Source organism: Chiloscyllium plagiosum, unplaced genomic scaffold, assembly GCF_037043375.1.
Source record: "Chiloscyllium plagiosum isolate Xiang-an unplaced genomic scaffold, Cpla_swu_hap1 HiC_scaffold_2, whole genome shotgun sequence".
In the NCBI taxonomy this organism is placed as follows: Eukaryota; Metazoa; Chordata; class Chondrichthyes; order Orectolobiformes; family Hemiscylliidae; genus Chiloscyllium; species Chiloscyllium plagiosum.
In genome coordinates this window covers 76,163,468-76,182,708 of record NW_028270140.1, presented here as the reverse complement: position 1 = coordinate 76,182,708, position 19,241 = coordinate 76,163,468, and the positions used below count along the sequence as shown (strand labels likewise).

Genomic DNA, 19,241 nt, shown 5'->3' with positions numbered 1-19,241 from the left:
GCACATGGGTCTCTTTTAGGCTGGTAAGATGCCACAAATGTGCCCCAAGGGTCAGTGCTGAGCCTTGACTCTTTACAATTTATGTAAATAATTTTGGATAAAAGAGCCGAAGGTATGGTGGCTAAATTTGCTGACGATTCAAGTGAAAAAGTGAAAGGGCAAAGATCTAGCAAGTAGGGTACTGTGGGGGGAAAAATGTGAAATTGTCCATTTTGGCAGAAAGAATAAGAAAAACCATCTCAATGATGAGAGGTTAGAGCTCTGAGATGCAGAGAGACCTGGGTTTGAGTTCGAGTCGCAGAAGATTTGTATAGGTGCAGTAAGTAATCTGGAAAGCTAATAGGTTATGCTTTATTGTGAGGGATTGAATGCAAAATTAGGAAGGTTATGCATCAGTTACACAGGACATTGGTGACACTACACCTGGAGTGTCCAGTACTGTAGTGGTTGCCATATGTCTTCAAGGATGTTAATGCATTCAAGGCAGGTTGGAGAAGATTTACTAAACCAATACTTGGAATGAGTGGGTTGCCTTTTGAGGAAAGGCTTGATGGGATCTGTCTGTATCCTCTGGAATTTAGAAATCAGATGACTACTTTAAACATATAAGATACTGAGGGGACATGACGAAGTGAATATGGAAAAGATGTTTCCTCTTGTGGCACTTTCTATAACTAGGAGCCAGACTATAAAAATAAGGTGTCAACCATTTAAGACAAGGATGAAGAAACATTTTTTTTCTCCAAGTGAATCTTTGAAACTACCTTCCTCAAAAGGCAGTGGATGGAGAATTTTTAAATAGCTTTAGGCAGAGCTAGGTAGATTCTGATTATCAAGATGTCAATAGATTGAGGGAAATGTGGAAATATAGAAGGGGTTAAAATCAGATCAGCCATGATCTTTTAGAAAGGTGGTGAAGAGTTGAGTGATCTGGTTGTATTCTTTGTTCGAATGGGAATTCCTGCCCTAACCAGGGATAGCCAAATGCTGAGAACACACACCAAAAATTTCTGGTCCTCAATGTTGTTTGCTATATTTACGAGCAACATATCTTCAAACTTGGGAATTATGCATTATATGACCATGTCCAGATGATTCATCTATTTCTTAGAGTACAGTGTACTTGGCTTGACACCAACCCTTGAGTATACCAATTTGTTTATCTCCAATCTGAAAATCAACTTTTATCACTGCTTTCTGCCTCTTTGCCAATTTTGTATCCACACTGACTCTATTGTTTGTTCCACAATTGATTTAATTATGCTAACAAGTCTGTAAAGTGATGCTTTGTCATTTGAAAGACCAATGCACAACATCAAATGCACTCACGTCATTAGCCTTCTGTTACTATGTCAGTGAACTCCATTCTGTTGCGAATTGCCTTCATTTATTAGCCCAAGATTTTCTAAGTGATAACTGGATTATTATTTGATATTAGGCTGATTGGCTTGTGGTTACCAAGTATATCCTCTCCCTGTTTTAAAATGGGTGTGTAATGTTTGTAGTTCTCTTGTCTCATTGTGCTGTCCCCTAAGGAGAGGCTGCAAAGGCTTCATAATGTGGAATTTACTGCTTTCACAATTGTTGAAAGTAGAGATGATCAATGATTTTAGAAAATTTGAGTGGGTGCGAGAGTGGGTGATTACTGACTAGATTGCTCTAAATAGAGTCGATACCGACTTGGGTCAAATGGTAGCCTGTTAGGCCATGATGATTCTGAATTTTCACCCACTCATGTCCTACAAGGACAAGATAACTTTTCTAATTTGAGGGCTGCTCACTTACCTACTCCAGCTATTCCTTCCTTACTGAATATTGCTACTATAAACTGTTAGACTGCCTCATTGAGAATTTCACTAATAAAGAAGATATTTCCATTTAATATGTCAAGCCTGTTCCCTGCTTCCACAAGGATATCTCCTTTTTGATCCCTGTCTTCCTTTTTTGACTTTTTTTTTTTGTCTTGTTCATTTATAAAATACATCTGGGTTCCACTTCATTAGCTGCTAAGCTATTCTCAATCTCTTTAGCTTCCTTATTTCCTTTCACTTGGAGCTGTCTTGTACTCTGTACTGTTGAAAACCAAGCTGAATATACACTGAACTTCCTTTTTCTATATAACTTCATTCCTGAATTGCGAAAGCTAAAGTAATTTCTAATTTTGGAGGCTAATTCTTTGTGCTTTAACCACCACTGGACGCAGAATTGTCGGCTATGTTGATTTGGGTTTCGTATAGCTGTGAGGGCTATGTCTGGGCTGGAGGCCCGGGAGAAAAAATCCTGAATAAATGTGGGTAAGCCAACTGATGTTCCCAGCGATGGGAGCTTTGGTGGGATTGTGCTGAGTGCTGCACCATACTTTACGGAAGTCTAGAGGGATATGTTCCATAACTAACCTACACCATCCCACAGTACCTGTGGACCAAAATACTCTCCTCTACACATCAGACGTACAGATTAACAAATGTCTTTTTCTGTATAAAGTCCCTGATCTGAAAAAAGCAAGAGGTCCCTACTAGACAATTCATATTTCTGGTTCAACATATCAAAAGACATTCTGACCTTCCCCTCAAATAGGTCTCCAAAACATGACTCCTCTAGCCTCCCAGAGCCTAAAGCCGGAATCCTGGCATTCCTACTATGCGAGTGAAAAGGCATGTTTTATATAAATTGCCCTCGCTTTGTTGCATCATTCTCCATGCTTTTAACCACGTTAAGGGCAATCTGATTGGTGCAATGCTCCATGACAGTCCTCATCCTGTCCATAAACAACCAATTAATAAGGGGGCATTTTGCCTGGGAGGCCTCCATATGTAGCCATATTGACCTCTAATCCTGGCAAGCCTGATCATTCACATGGCATAATAGGGAACTTTTATTAATAGTTTGTGAAATTTGGAAAGTCAAACCCCTCCCATTCCCTGTGGACGTTGCAGTTTAGCAAGCTTCATAAGAGGTCGCCTACGACACCAGATGAAAGAACCAAGTCAACTGTTAAGCCTCCATAACACTTGAGTGTAGCATCAGAGGGAGCATTTGAATGGGATATAAATAACAAGGAATAACACTGAAGAACAACTAGAGGTATTCTACCCAACCAAGACATTGGTAGAGCCTCCCAATGCTCAAGGTCCTGTCTTATATTCTCCAGCAACTGCACAAAATTAGCTTTATATAATTGATTAAAGGCTGGAGTGATAAAAATGCCTCAATACAAGAAACCTCCCTGTATTTTCAGGTTCCTGAAAGGGAATCCGATTCCACCCTCCAGATCAGGTACTCTGACAAGGTCTCCCACAGACATGGCCTCCGCCTTCACAAAATTGATTTTAGACCCCGAGAAAGAGCCAAATAAGTTAACTTTTATGTTACATGGGGCACAGATTGTTGGCTTAGATAGAGAAAAACGTTCTCAAAAGGGTGATTTATGCCCCCCTGATCCCACCTCCAGAGCAACTATAATTGGGTCCCTCCAGTTAGCTTCCACCACTAATGTAAACAGAGGCGGTGAGAGAGGGCACCCTTGTCGGCTACCTCTATCAATACAAAAATTGTCAGACCTTCTGCTATTAGTGATAGCCGCTGTTTTAAGATCTTTATATAATATTGCCACCCATCAAGCCAAGGCATTTCTTCCCGCCTCCCCCAAAACACCATCTTGTCAAACACTTTCTCTGCCTCTCGGGAGACTACCAAGCTCAGAATCCACCCTAGCTGGCATACCTGGACCATGTTCAGTTCTCTTCTAATGTTGTTAAAGGACCTGCAACCCTTAATAAAACCTGTCTGATTCTCCTTTACAATAGGGGGCAATACTTTCTCCAACCTCAGCACTAAAGTTTTCGACAGAATTCTAAAGTCCACATTTAGCAGCAAATTGAGCCTGTACAAAGCAGTCTTCTGGGGCTTTCCCTCTCTTGGGATTAAGGGTGATATTACCTTCTGAGGATGGAAAGCAGTCGTGCCTGTTCGAATAATTGTACATGTCCAACATTGGCCCAGCCAACATAATTATAAAATCCACGCTGAAATCTGGGCTGGGCACCTTACCACTTTGAAGCTGCCTCACTACCTTCTGTATCTCCTTGGATTGTCAGAGGGGCATTCAAAAGGGACACCTGCTCCAGAGTTACACCTGGAAGGTCCAAGTTCCTTTTTCTTAAAAAAAAAAAAAAAAAAAAAAAAAAAAAAATTCCACCTTCACCAACCTGTCCTCAGAGCCCTCTGACAGATACAACTCAAAATAGCATTTCCTAAATGCCGCATTAATCTTTTTGGAGTCTAGAGTAAGAGAACCAGTACACACACAATTGGATGTGATAGATTGGGGGGGGGAGAGACACTACTCTTCTGGGCCAGATATGCCAGCTATCTCTGACTTATCACCACAACAGAAGTTATCTGAGTATGGAAAGGAGATCTTCCTCTTGGCTCTCTGAGTGCAGAATTCCGAGCACCCTGAGGGCTGTAATCCGCTGCAACTTGGTCACAGACGGCCTATCAAGGTATGCAGCTACTTTCAATCTAGCCTCAAGCATTCGCTGCTGCTCTCCCCTCTGCTGCTTCCGGGTCGCCAAGTAAGAAATAATCAAACCCCTTGCATAGGCCTTGGCAGTATCCCAGAGCACTGGGTTACTAGCTGTACCTGAATTAATATCCCAAAAAATTTTAAATTCCCACAAAGTACTCTATAAACTTACTGTCCTTAGGGGGAAAGGATCCATGCACCATTGCCGCAAGCCTGTCCCACTAACTCCTGGCCTTAGCCTCCAAATACACCGCTACATGGTCAGAAATGGCTATGTTACCAATTCTACAGGACAATACCAAATCAAAAAAAGCCTGTGGGATGAAAAACATTCAAAATCCCATACTCCTCCCCATGTATTAAAGCTGTGAGGATCACAAACCGCCCAAAATTGTCCTTAATTTGGTCTTACAGCTGAAATAGAAGATTCTTCTGAATTATTATAGCTACTCCCCTGCTTTTAGAATGAAAAGACTAGAAAAACACCCAGCCGAATACTCCCTGCTGTAATTTTAAATGCTCCTTGTCGCTTAAATGTGTTTCTTGCAACAGGACAACATCGACCCTTTCTTTTTGAAGACTTCAAAATATCAGTGAATGACTCCCCTTAACATTCCAGGTACACTATTTAAATGAACAATTAGCCTTAGCTATCCGAAACAGCCCATGACCCCCGCCCCCCCCCCCCCCCCCCCCCCACCCCCGAGAGGAAGAACACTACTCCTATTGCACTGAGTGGAAACAGTAAAAGATTTATATAAACTATAAAATACAACTACAAAAACTACCAAAGCAAAACCTCTAAAAACTACTCCTGCACTGAACCAACACAAAGACAAAAAAAGGAGACTTTCCTCCTTGCACACATGTGGCCCTCACGCTACCCACTAACACCTCCATGACTCCTCCTAGCTGAAGCTGCGCCCCAAACCTAGGCAAAACAAAGTAAAGAATGCATTTATCTTATAACAAGAAAGTTGAAATGGGCATTCAACCCATCCCACCCCAGTCATTACTGATTTTTTAAAAACCCAAAGCGCGAGAGAGCAGAAAAAGGGGAATAATAGAAAAAAGACAACAGGAGGGGAGAAAGAGGATAAAGAAAGGACCCCCCACATATTAAAAGAGCAAAACCAGGTAAACAACAGAGAAAATAAAGGAAACGCTATCATCCATATTACTTGAACCAGCCAGTTTATTTTAATGTCCCCAGGAAGTCTTTTGCCTTTTCTGATGAATCAGAATTATGCACGGGACCCGCCATGGCTGAAATGTAACACTGCCGGATACCTTAGAGTACTGAATATTCAAGTCTCTCGGGCTCTCCTTTATTTCATCAAAGGCCTTCTTCATGCGTTTCACAGCCACAGAAACATCCTGAAAAAATTATTTTTGATTCCTTGTGGATCCTTCCCCAGAGCTCTGGAAGCTGCCAACACCATTTGCTTATCTCTCCAGTCCTGGAGTCGCACTAGCACCTGGCGGGGCCGCTGGTTTGATCCAGGTCTGCGTACTGCGACCTAGCCAGGCCGCTCTGTTCACACCCAGCCCACCTTGACTTCCAGTCCCAAGAACTGCAGGAGCCATTGCTCCAGAAAACTGACTAGCTGGCCTCCTTACTCCTGTTTCAGCAGCTCCACTAAGGCCCGTACCTGCCTTCCCAGTGCCTGAACCTAACCCGCAGAGGACTCTGCCGCGGTCCGCTGCTCCACCTTCTCCATGCGCTGCCCAGGATGCTGGCCCTCCTGCTCATGCTTCTGCAGCATGGTCGAGATGTGTTCCAGCCTGGTCCGGGTCTCGTCCATCATTGACTCTATTTTCTGAGTTCCCTGAACTCAGACCAGAGCCTGCTGCGCAGGTCGGTCCAAAGGAACGTTTGCAAAGATAGATGCTGCAGCCGCTGACATGTCTGTTGCTGCAGGGGAATGCCCTGCTTGTTGCATTCCTCTTGGTCATCTTTCCTGATCACCAAAACTAATGCACAAAGATTCTGGGGACCTAAAATTGTTGATCTTTTCCAAAATAATTAATCAAGGAAAGGTAAAAGCATCATCTTGCCTGTGTTACGGTGCAGAGCTCAGCAGGGCAGACCTATTAGATTGCCACCATCTTGGATCTTGCAACAAGATTTTAACTTGAGCACTTGCGTAGCTCACATGTGATCAACAATATTGGTTAAACAAGGGTGGAATTTCCATTATTGCCAGAAGAGAACAAATTGGGTTGAAACATTTCATGCTAATGTAGCACCCTTATGGAATTGGCAGGAAGTGCCCTCTGGGCACAATTAGGAACTGTTAGCTCAGCACCTCTGTGTCATGAGTTAAAACTGAGCACAAAGTGTAAAGATTTGTCTGATCTTGTCAACTAAGGGAACTTTATTTGAATAGTTACCTAATTAAAGAATGTGGGCTAGCTAGTTTGTGGGTCTTGCAACAGATTATACCATAATATAGTTTATATGAATCTATAACAATGTTTAAATGCAATTGCAACATATATGGTTCGGATCTGCTTTCTTTCATTGGCCAGAACTTTATCCATTTTGAATTTTTTTCTTTCTCTATTGTTCAGTTCTAGAAACAATGTTTTGTGAGAAACTTCATGATTCTGTAAATTCTGAAGTATACCGCGTGAATTTTTTTCACTGTTCGATAAGGAACCTGGTTCGTCAACAATTCTTTTCCAAAGCCACATGACTGGATGACTGGTCTTTCCTTGATTGTTGCCATTTATATAATTATCAGATGTATTCTTAAGAATCAATTTCATTGTTCTGTTGGAATTTGATGTTCCCCGGATTAAAATGTTTTTTTTTTGAATAGCTTTTTTATTATTTTGTGATCTTCTTTCCAACATAATGATACCTCCCTGATGGTCTGTACCTCTCCCATCACGAGTGGGTGGGTGTAGTCTTGACACACATATATGTTCATTTTGTATTATTTTAAGCCTGTTTGAACCTCTTCACCTAATTTGGCGGTGTTTATGTCAGTGTGGATTATTTCTATGAATGATATTGCTATAGCTTTCCCTCATGCTGCAAGAATTGTTACTCCTGGGGTTGGAGGGGTGCACTGATTCCTTTCTAGCCTTACTCCTTCTCTGGTCACAAGTTTTAAATTTAATCAGGTTAATAATATGGCCAGTTGCACTGTCCTGATTTGTCCTGTGGTTTAGTCTTAAAAACAAGCCAGCCAGTTTTCTTAAGTCTACAAAGAAAAATTACTTTGTTACAAACAAACTTAGCCAAGCAAACATCCAGATTATTGACAAAAGCATTTCAACGGTCAGGATGTTAACATCCCAATGTTAACATGAGGCAAATATGGGGTAACAAACCATTGTGGAACACTCCACAAAATACATTAAATAGCAAGTGCGCCAATACAGACCTTGCTGATTTCCCAGCCTTTTCAGCAGTCAAGCTAAATAGTTTTTTTTTATGCATGGATCTGCTTCCATCTCTCCCTTTCCAACTATCATCGAAAATAGGAGCAGGAGAAGGCAATTCAACCCTTGGAGCATACTCCACCTACTAATGGCAGATCATTGAACTCGATACCCTGCTCCCAGTTTACCCATATTCATTTGATCCCTTTAGGTCAAAGAACTATTATCTAATTCTTTCTTGAAAACTTTGTTTTAGTCTCAAATGCTTTCTGTGGCAGAGAACTCCACAGTTCAAACCTCTCTGGGTGAATAAGTTTATCTTCATTCTAGTTCTAAATGGCCTACCCTGTATCTTTAGACTATGACCCCTAGTACTGGATTCCCTAGTCTTCAGGAACATCTTTCCTGCCTTTACCTTGGCTAATCTTGTTAGAACTGTGATCCAGGATTGACTTTCAGTAACCAATGAACTTTGCAACAGGCCTAGGACCCATTGCAATGTAGAATTGAATGCAACTAATATTTTACAACAGTGAAAAGTTGCAACCAGTTGTGGGAATTGAATGTAACAATTCTTTGTAACTCTGTCCCCTGAATATTAGTGTTCAACAAGTGCTGGTTTCGTCTTTACTGGTATTCTTTATGGCTTTCACTCCCTCCCTGATGATCTTGATGTTAATGCAGTAATGGAAGAATTTATTACTGTTCGATGTACCTACAACCCATGTTCACTTCTTGTTTGATATCTGTGCATCCTTTCAAAATGTCCTCTTTATTTCAATTGATATATTTTTGAAGTTTCTACAATTGGTTTTGACTTTTAACCATGTAAGAGGAAAAATGAGCCAATATGTGCTTTATTGAGATTTCTTAATATTGCTCTGTGAATATCTCCATCTGTTCACAAATTATGCTTTGGTCCCCTTATAGATACAGGAGATACTATGTAAGAAATCTATACAATAGTTTTGTACAATGAAAAAATGAGTTTGAATTCTTAATTTGAAATTCAGGTCTAGCTACCTAGTGTCAGCTTTTATTAGGGGGGAGAAAACCTAAAAGGTCCCCACCTAGTTATTTCTCTTTTCAATTAATTTGTGCTTCTGATGCTGTCTGATGTGGAAATGGTTGAAAACAATTTGGCAGATGAATCCTGTACACAGGGAGCTAGTATGGACTTAATCTAGTCTAGTTTTATATGATGTATTTTCTAATTTTAATGTTTTACAGATTAAGCTGGTTGCAGAATAATTTTATTATTTATTCCTCTGGGAAATGTGTAAGATTATTAGCATTGTCTCCAAAACAAATTATTTTTGCTGATTTGTACAGCTGGTTCAGCAATAGTTTCATTTCCTTGAGATATTTTGCATGCTTTTAAAATAACTAATTACTTTATATTCACTGTTTGAGCTCTAAACTTGAGGAAAGTTGTGTGAATTCTCATTTCCTGTTCCCAGTCAAGAAATTTAAGAAAATGGTGTTATTATCTGCAAAATGAGTAGGGAAATGAGTGTAATGTTAACATTTGTTGACTTTAGGAACTAACAATCTGCATCCTTACCTTTCTCTTCAAAGACACAATTTCAAATCTACTTAATTAATGTTTTGGTCATCTGAGCGAACATCCATTACGTGGCTTAGTTTCATTGTTTATTTTATAGTGCTTCTGGGAAACACTTTGCTGCGCTCCAATACAACAAAAAGCTACATTCATATTTTAATTAGTTTGGAGTCACATAAGGACTCTGTGGCTTGTCCTTGACATTACTAGCAATTTCACCAAAAAGGACATTTTATTTGGAATTGATTGAAGATCTGATTTTAAGCCAAAAATAATCACACATTGATGGGAAAGTAATATCTGACGAGTTTGAGAAATTGATTTCCCTGTCAATCTTACCAAGTTTTGTATTGATCCAAAAGGGATTGGTTGTTGCAAGATAAAATCTGAGTAATATTAATAGCATGAATTTTGTAGACGGTTGCAAAGTGATAACTGTCAATAAAGATCGCTTTAAAGAGAAGCTGCCTACAAGGATCTAACCATCTCCTCTGTGGCATGAATTTCACCTTTTCCACCATCAATTTGAATATCATGCCAGGCTTGGGATTTCCAGAATACCACTGAGTGATGTCACAGAGGAATATTCGTAGCCAAGCATGCTGAATCATTCTGATCACAAATTAGAAAGTAAAGACTTATTCATCACTTAAAAGTTTTGCACAGTGAGACTGTACATTAAAAGCTGAAATATTGCCTGCTTCAAATATGTACTGTTATTATTTTAACATGGAATTTTCATTTGACATTACACAAATATAAAATTAATTTTCAGGACCTGGAGCTTTTGCCTCTTAACTAGGGCACAGATTAAAAGCTATTTACTAATGGAAACTCTGCCTTTCTATCCACCCAATCTATGCTGCTGAAAATCTTGCATCCCTTTACTGGGTCCCTTTTCAACCTTAATTGCTCTGAGAAACAACCCCAGTCTATTCAATCTTTCCTCATAGCTCAACACCTCCAATGCAGGCACCACCCTGGTAAATCTGCTCTGCACCCTCTCAAATGCAATGGTATCCTTCCTATACTGTGTCAACAAGAACTGTATGCAATACTCCGATTATGGCTTAGCCAGCACTTATATTGTCCCAGCATAATCACCTTGTTCAGTATGTTATGCCTCAGGTAATAAAGATAAGTATCCCATATGGCACCTAACCTCCTCCTCTCCCTACTTTTGAGGGATTGGTGGATACCACATGAAGGACAGAGTCATCGAATCATAAAGGTTTGCAGCATGGAAACGAGCCCTTCAGCCCAACTTGTCCGTACCACTTAGTTTTCACAGTTAAACAAGTCCCATTCATCTGTATTTGGTTCAAATCCCTCCATACCATCCATACATGTACGTGCCCAAATGTTTCTTAAATAACCAAATTGTACTCTCCTCCATCACTACCTCTGGCAGCCCCTTTCAAACACTCGCCACCCTCTGGAAAATTACTCCTCTGGACTCTTTTATATCTCTTTCCTCTCACCTTAAACTTATGCCATCTCCTCCCCTACCTTGGGGGAAAAAGCTGTCTGCTATCTACCTTATTTATGCCTCTGATTTTATTGACATCTATAAGCTCATCCCTCAGGTTCCTATTGTAGGGGGGGAAAAAAATGTCCCAGTCTATACAGCTCTCCTTAAACTCAAATGCTCCAGTCCAGGTAGCATCCCAGTAAATCTTTTCTGCACTCGTACTCATTGAATATCTTTTTCCATAGTAGGGTGACCAAAATTGCACATAGTACTCTAAATGTGGTCTTGCCAATACTGAAACAGGACATCCTGACTCCTCTGCTCAATGCTTTGACAGGTCCTTCTGACCTTCAGTACTTTAAAGGGTTGTACTAGTCATAATGTAATCCCTTGCCTTGTTAGTGCTCTCCAAGGAAATCACCTCTCGCTCTGCCCACCTGATCAGTCTACTGCTTTTCCTGCAGTGTATGGCTAGCCTCTTTAGCATCCTACCAATTTTCATGCCATTTATGAATTTCATGCTCGTGCCTCCTATGTTTGAGTTTGAATTATTTATGTACACCACAAGCAAGAACCCTAGTACCAAACTGTACTCTCCTAGTGGATCCTAGTGGAAGCAGAATTCCAATCTCTGAAATAACTCTCTCCAATCACTCTCTGCTTCCTAACGGTCAATTTTGGATCAAACGTGGCCCTTTGCCTTGAATCCCGTGTGGTCTTGCTTTCTTGGCCAGTCTATATGAGGGACCTTAATGTTAAATCTCCATGTTGACCATATCAATTGCATTACTCATCAACACCTCTGGTTACCTTCTTAAAAATATCCCCCTGAGCTTATTCTACTTTGGACTACTTTTTTTTTAAAACCAAATTGTGAAATTAAGACCTCTAAACCATGGTCAGTTGAGTGACTGCAAAGTCAAAACACTTGTTCTAGGAGGGTTCTATCACTGCTTGACTGACGCATGACAACATCTTAAAATACTTCATCCAGTACCTGACTCTCCTCAGCTCCACTTCATCAGGGAAATTGCCTGTGCAGTTTGCACCATCACCAAGTCCAGCAGCAACTACCTTCTCCTAAAGCACTTGTCCCTTGAGTCACAGAAAATGGATATGCAGGTTCTGCATATAATCAAGGCAAATAGAATTGACACTTACTACAAAAGAACTGGATTATAAGATTGAAAGTGGTGTTGCAATTATATAAGGTTTTGGTGAGCCGACACCTGAAATATTGTGTCTGGTTTTGGTCTCACTTGAGGAAAGATGTGGCACTGAAGGCAGTTCAGAGGTGGTTCAGGAGGCTGATTCCAGGGATGTCATACGAGGAGCATCTCAATGTGATATTCTATGAAATAGGCCATTCAGCCTAACAAGTCTGCACTAATTTTCCGAAGATCATCCCACCCAGATCCATCATCCTACTCTATTCCTCCATTTCCCAATGCATTTAACCTACACACTATGGACAACTTAGCATAGCCAATTCACCTAACTTGATAATCTTTGGACTTTGGGAGGACATTGGAGCACTTGGTGGAAAACCATGCAGACGTGATGTGCAAACTCCACAAAGTCGCCCAAGGTTGGAATCAAACCTGGGTCTCTGGCGCTGTGAGGCAGCAGTGCTAACCACTGAGCCACCATGCTGCCTCTAGGTTGAATAGCTTGGGCTAGTAATTGAAGTTCAAATGAATGTAAGGGGGCATATAAAATGCTAAAGGAATTAATAAAGTAGGTATCGAAGAGATGATCTCCTTTTGAGACAGTTTAGAACAAGAGGTCATAGTTTTGAACCTACCTCCTCTCACTGAGATGAGACCCTCCTCAGAGGATTGTGAATATGTGGAATTCACTCCCTCAATGCAGTGGAAACATAATCAATTAATATATTCTAAAAATCGATTTTTTTTAATGAAAATGGGATAAAGGATGATGGGGAGCAGGCAGGAAAGTGAAGTTGAGACCAGGATAAAATCAGCTGTGATCATGTTAAATGGCAGAGTGGGCTCGAAGAGCTGAATTGCTGCCTCCTGCCCTAATTCCTATCAACCTATGTACTGAGCAGGAGAGATGGATACAGCAGGCAGGTGAAATACCAATACAGGGTCTCAAGGCACAGAAACAACTCTCCTGACATTACTGAGAGCTTGTTTATCAGGAGGCTCGGGTTTTTTACATAGGTTGTTATTATTGTGCCGACTCCTATCATAAGACCCCTGTTGATCATTCAGAATGCACACTTAAAAGGTGCCCATCACTGGAAGGATCTGAAGAAGAGTCACTGGACCCAAAATGTTAATTCTGCTTTCTTTCCACAGATGCTGTCAAATTTACTGAGCTTTTCCATAATTTTTGCTTTTATTTCTGATGTCCAGCATTTGCAGTTCTCTAGGGATTTTTTTTTGTCTATCACTGGAGGTTGGTACTTCCAGCCTCCCCTGGGGCCCCTGTCACTTGGCAAGTTGTGTGCCATCTTCTGCAAACCAAAACAGAGGTTTGGTCTAGAGACTTGCAGGTGAGGTAGATTGGCCATGTCAAATTGTCTGTAGTGTACAGGGATGTGCAGGCTAGGTGGATTAGCCATGGAAAATACAGGGATAGGATGGGGGGGGGGAACTAGGTGAATGCTTTATGGAGGGTTGGTGTGGACTCAATGGGTTGAATCCCTTCTTCCACAATGTAGGGATTCTATGGTAATGCCTTTTTTTTTTGATGAGAAAGAAATAATGTTTGTAGAGGATGACAGACATAAGTGTGAGAGAGCAAGAGTATTAATGGGTTGAAGAAGTGTGGCTGTTTAGATGAGAATGTGAAGTGTTTGGAGAGAGGGTCAACTGCAAGTTGTGGTGACCTATATAATGTTGGGAATGTTAAAATCTAGAGTTGGCATCTGTTTGTTTTTTAAAAGAATGTTTCTGGCCCTGATAACAGCATACAACAGATTGTATTTTAATCAGCTTATTCAGAGGTGTTACTACTTCCTTTCTTTGAGTGCCATTTAGGGTTAAACTTTGTTTTGACCCCTTTAATTTGTTTTTTTTAAGTACACCACTGACTTTTTCCAAGTAATGGCCAGTTGTATTTCCTCCAGGACATTCTTCAAAGCTGTGTTTTAAATGAACACACGCACCCCTGTCTGCTGTGTTATCTCCAATTTCCTTGTTGCCTTCAATGTTGGAGTGAAGGCAGCATATTTATGGCAACAGGAATAATCAGTGACTGTATTCTCACAGCTCAAGCAGTGCTTTAGTTAAAGTTGATTTTGCAGACATTGACACAAATTTGTGGCTTAACCATTATCTTTCCATCCTGCTGTCAGGGTTTATGCAATTATACAGTTATTCAGTCAGGGTACCAATTTCTTCCTTGCCCGTTCAACTGTCTTGAGACAAGCCCACCACACACAACTTCACCAAACTAGTTTATATTCATTAATAGGAAGAAAATCAAAATTATTAATGCTAATATAAATAATGTTTTTGTGCACACAAACGCATTAGCTGGTACCTGAAGATGTTATGCTACTATCCTGTCATACCTTTTTCATGTTCTAGGTCCTCTTCTTGCTCTGCCTTCAGGCGACAGGCACTTCATGCATAGCCTTCCTTAGCCATTTCCATCTATGTCTGCTTAGTTTAAGAGGCTGGCTGCTTCCTCACATCCTTGAGAGTGCATCTCACTGCTTTCCTTTACATCCTTCAGGATGGCCTCTTTTTAAGAATAAATGACCTGGTGAGTAGTTTTCCCAGGTATCTTCACCATTCCTGTGATTGCTGCAGCTTTAAACATCCAAGTGATGGTGAGCCCTTCTAAATTGCTAATTAGAAATCTTTCCTTTGATAAAATGAACATGCCACTCTGTCCACCATTGCTAATTGGTCATGAAACAGATGCCACGATGATGCCATGTCAAGTGCCTTGGTAAAGCTAACTTATTGTTTTCTGTTCTGGTTCCGAGCATGGGAATAGGCTCACCCTGTCCTGAGAATTCCATACTTAGCATTCAATAATTGCTGTAAATCAAAGATCAATAAAAATTGTATAAAATATTTCTTCAAAATATTTTGTATTCAAATACTTGCATCTCTCAGGGCTGAAAGCTTTAAACGTAAACTCTGAAGTTGTTATTCTCCTTTTAGAAATGTTGGGATAATACTTGCTTCCAAATATCTCTGCTTTCTGTGAAACTGTTATTTATTTCACCGAGTCCCTTCTAGAATGTTCCGTATTGGCTGACAGAAATTAGCAAGCAAAATTATGCACAAAATTGTTATTCGTTTCTTTAAACATGCAAGGATTTTTAGAAGAACTTTGGTCAGAAGAATGTGGCATCTTATTTTGTTGTCATAAACCTGTCAGTTTGCTTGTCAGCCAAGACTTTGAGAATGATGCCAAGCAGTCTGTTTTAATGTAAGCAGACTGAATAATGTGTGATACATACATACACATGACTGGCTATTTCCTTTTGAATTTTTCTTTTTGTTCAAGGGAACATGAGTGTCACTGGCTTGGCCAGAATTTATTCCCTGTTCCTAAATGTGCTGGAAAAGATGGTAAGCCGCCATCTTGAACCACTGCAGTCCCTAAGACGCACAGTGCTGTGAGGAAGGGAGAAGATTTTGATCCGGTTGTTTAAATTGTTAAAGGACCAAACAACACTAATGTTTTTATTAACTTCAACTTTTGAATGTGATGGGTTTTATCTGGAGCCATCGAAGACCATGTTAAAATTCTAAATGAAGTAACTCTGGTCGAGAAAGGAAATCTCTAAGAGAACTAATTACATTACCGTTTAGCACATTATTTAAAATACAAGTGAAGTTCATAGCTACTGTTCACCTAATTTGTTCCTATTCAAATGAATATTTTTGGCAATTCAAATAAAATAATTTCTAGATTTCTGTTTTAACATACAAAATAGTGATGGATCTTGTAGGAGTTTGGTTAGAAACAGTATCTAAAGTAACTCAAAGACAAGATGCCTCTTTTCGATAAGCCTAAGAATCACTTTTAGTACTGATTAGCAAGCATACTAAAGATGTTGTAACGTGTTTGCTGTGTAATTCCAAGCCTGTATTCTAAATCTGCTTGCCTTTTTCCTTTTCCAGGTATCACAAGAACTGCAAGCAATGCAGAAGAATATCTTGATGATGAAGACTCTGATTAATTTATTCAAAGTTCAGACATCAAACACTTATTAATACTTCCCTTTAGTTTGTTTTATCCCGATTTTGCTTAAATTATCTTGGCATCTGTAAATCAAAAAACAAAGTTGCTGAAATTCAGTACTGAATTACAGTATTATTCCAGAAACTTTACATTTTTGTTTTCCTGGTTTCCTTTACCCATATTGCTCTGCTGTGATTACACAGAAAAATGTGATCTGAACTTATTTTCCTCCCCACCATACATGAATGAGTTAATCTTTTTATTTGAATCGCTCAGCTGATGCTAATTGAACTAATTTGAAACCTGCAGAGTATGGATTTCCAAATGTAATTTAAAAGCAATACTTAATGCTGAAAATAGTCTTTGTTGAGACTCTTTGAAAGTGTAACATTTGCTGTCTGGCAATCAAAAAAGATTAATTTCCTGAAAAGCTAGTTTGTGATTTCCACCAGAGTGGATATACACCTGTATGTTTGCATGTTATGTTTAGACATTAATATGTTCCCTGTTTTATTACTGTATTGTTGCTGTGGACTCTGGCAACTATCACAATATGATGGTGACAAAGGAAAATACTTGTTTTGAACCTTATGCTTTAGCATGTCATCAATTGGATATCGAAATCCGTATAAATATCAAGCTAGTCGATGGTGAATGACTCATTTAGAATATTGTACTTGATTTTGATTGTCCTGATCATGATATGTATAGATTGGGTATTTGTAATAAGATAATAGAATTTTCAATTTTTCTTACACCGATTTAGAACAAGGATCAGCCTTTCAAACAGTTGATAAGGCACAGTGCAGATTGCTTTCAATGGATGAAATATATTTCAAGCTAAGTGGCTTATCTAGGTGGTTGCTGATGCCTTTTAATTGGAGGCAACCTGGGAACAGGCTATTTGCTTGGCCACCTCAGTAGAGAAGATATAAAATTACAGAATAATGGAAATGAACGTTCAAATTTGGAGCAGTAGGTCATAATGTCCCTCATGCCTTCTCCACCATTCCATAAGATTGTGACTGTCTGTCTGATTATAGCTTTAACTCCATATTCCCACCTACCTCTGATATCCTTTGACTTCCATATTAACCTCAAACCTATCTACATGTGCCTTTAAAGTTACTCCGTGACCTGCCTCCGTTGTTCTCTCGGAAAGAAAGTTCCAAAGACTCAGACACTCTGAAGAAAAAAAATCACTTTGTCTTAAATGGAAGACCTTTTGTTTTTTTAAATGACCCTGCAATGGGAAACATAATTCTAGCATCCACCTCAAATTCCCTCAGGATCTTGTGCGTTTCAGTAACATCACCATTCATTCATTTGAACTCCAATGGATACGGCCCAAGCTATTCAACCTTTTCATCAGGAGGTACCCCAGTTCTTCCCCTCCCTCTCTCCATTCCTCTTGCCCCAGAAATTCAAGGTGTCAAGTGAGCTACCCTCTAATATAACTATTGTCTGTTAAGGAGACCAAAACTGTAAGCTGTACTCCAAATGTCGTCTCACCTATGATCTGTGAAACTGTGGCAAAATATGCTGCCTTAAAATAATCTTTGAGATGAGGATGCCCTGATCCCTCTGTACCTCAGAATTCTGCAAAATCTCTGCATTTAATGAAATGCTGTTTTTCTATTTCTGCAGACAAGTTAACATTTTCCTACGCTATACTCCATGTGCTCTAACAAATTTTGGTCGCACTCAATCTTATATACGGCCCTTTGCAGACACCATGTGTCCACTTACTGTCCTGGTTTTATTTGTTATCAAATTTAAAGATCATAATTATGGTCCCTTTGTCCAGGTTATTGTGAGAAATTGTAAATAGTTGAGGCACCAACACTGAAAATAACAGTTTTATGCTTAAATGACCCCATAAAACAAAATCACATTTATATGTCATGAAAGGAATGTTTTGTTTGTAGCTATATTAGTGGGCATTTTCCCATCCATTCATCGCTGTGCACTTGATCGTTTTAAAGTTGTTTTATTGTGCAATTGGGACCATGTGTAAATACATAAAAATCCAATAGATTACAAATTTGATATGAGAATTGGTGAAAAATGAGCTTGAATGTTAGGAGCTTTTAGATTACTATGAAATTCAAGGTTTCTGCTTTTTAAATTCTTGTTTGTGGATGATACAGTTTAGTAAACAAATTAGACATTAATAGGGTAAACATAACTCTTCTATAAGCTTTAAATGCTTTAAATATCCTCGTAGCTATTGAACTTCAGGTCCATTATGTTTTGGAAGAACTGCAAAGTGAATTTCTATGCATTTTGAATATTTTATAACATAATTTAAGAAATATGACATTGAGTTGCCGCTCCTGTTCTCGGAATAAACGTTTTGAAGAAAATAGCATTTGAATTTTATTTATAACACACACCAGTACAGAAGGCATACAGTATATAATTACACTCAGATCAGTATTTCTTTTAGTAGCATTTAGAAGCTATCATGTATGTAAAATCTAACATTTAGTTGTCCCGCAATTCCAGGGTCGTTTCTGCCATGGGTTTTTGTATAACTGAACAACCTGAATCTTGATCTAAAGATCTTGGGGGTACATGAGCTGGATTATCCTACGTAGTGTGATCCAACATAGTAGTACATGTTTCCTTTCCTTTTGCTTTTGACCAGACCAGACCCCCTAAAATATATTAAGAAGGTAGCCTCGACCCTAAGGTTTTGATCTAAAAGTAAACGTGAGATGCTGTGTTCCAGATGCAATTTGATTAGTCAAACTACTCAATGTTAAGCAAAAACCCAATTTATTCAAACACTATAGTTAAAGTACAACAAAAAAAGGGGGAACTCAAATAACAACTCTATTAGAAAACTTAACAGAATAATAGTAACTATTCTGATTGTTTCAATTACTAGCATTTCATAAACCACCCTCAGCAAAAAGTAAATTCAGAAAACAGATTGCCTACTCAGGAATTGCATGTGAGACAGAGAACCCCCACCTTTTGGCTGTAACAGAGCAGGGGAACAAAAAAAAACTTCTCCCTCTTAAAGATCTCAACAACTACTGAAAGCTAAACCTAAAATCCCTGGTTCTGTGGATGGGAATTTGACCACACCCATTCAGGCTACT

The 19,241-nt window shown here is 39.4% G+C and overlaps 1 protein-coding gene across 1 annotated transcript in view; it reads left to right on the top strand.

Annotated features, from left to right (window-relative positions):
* Positions 1–18,497, top strand: part of ostf1 (osteoclast stimulating factor 1) — an 80,816-nt gene extending 62,319 nt beyond the window's left edge. Inside the window, exon 10 of the mRNA XM_043712317.2 lies at positions 16,071–18,497. Coding sequence (XP_043568252.1) covers positions 16,071–16,129 — 59 coding nt within the window. The 3' untranslated portion in view covers positions 16,130–18,497. The remainder of the gene's footprint in view (positions 1–16,070) is intronic.
* The last annotated feature ends 744 nt before the right edge of the window (positions 18,498–19,241 follow it).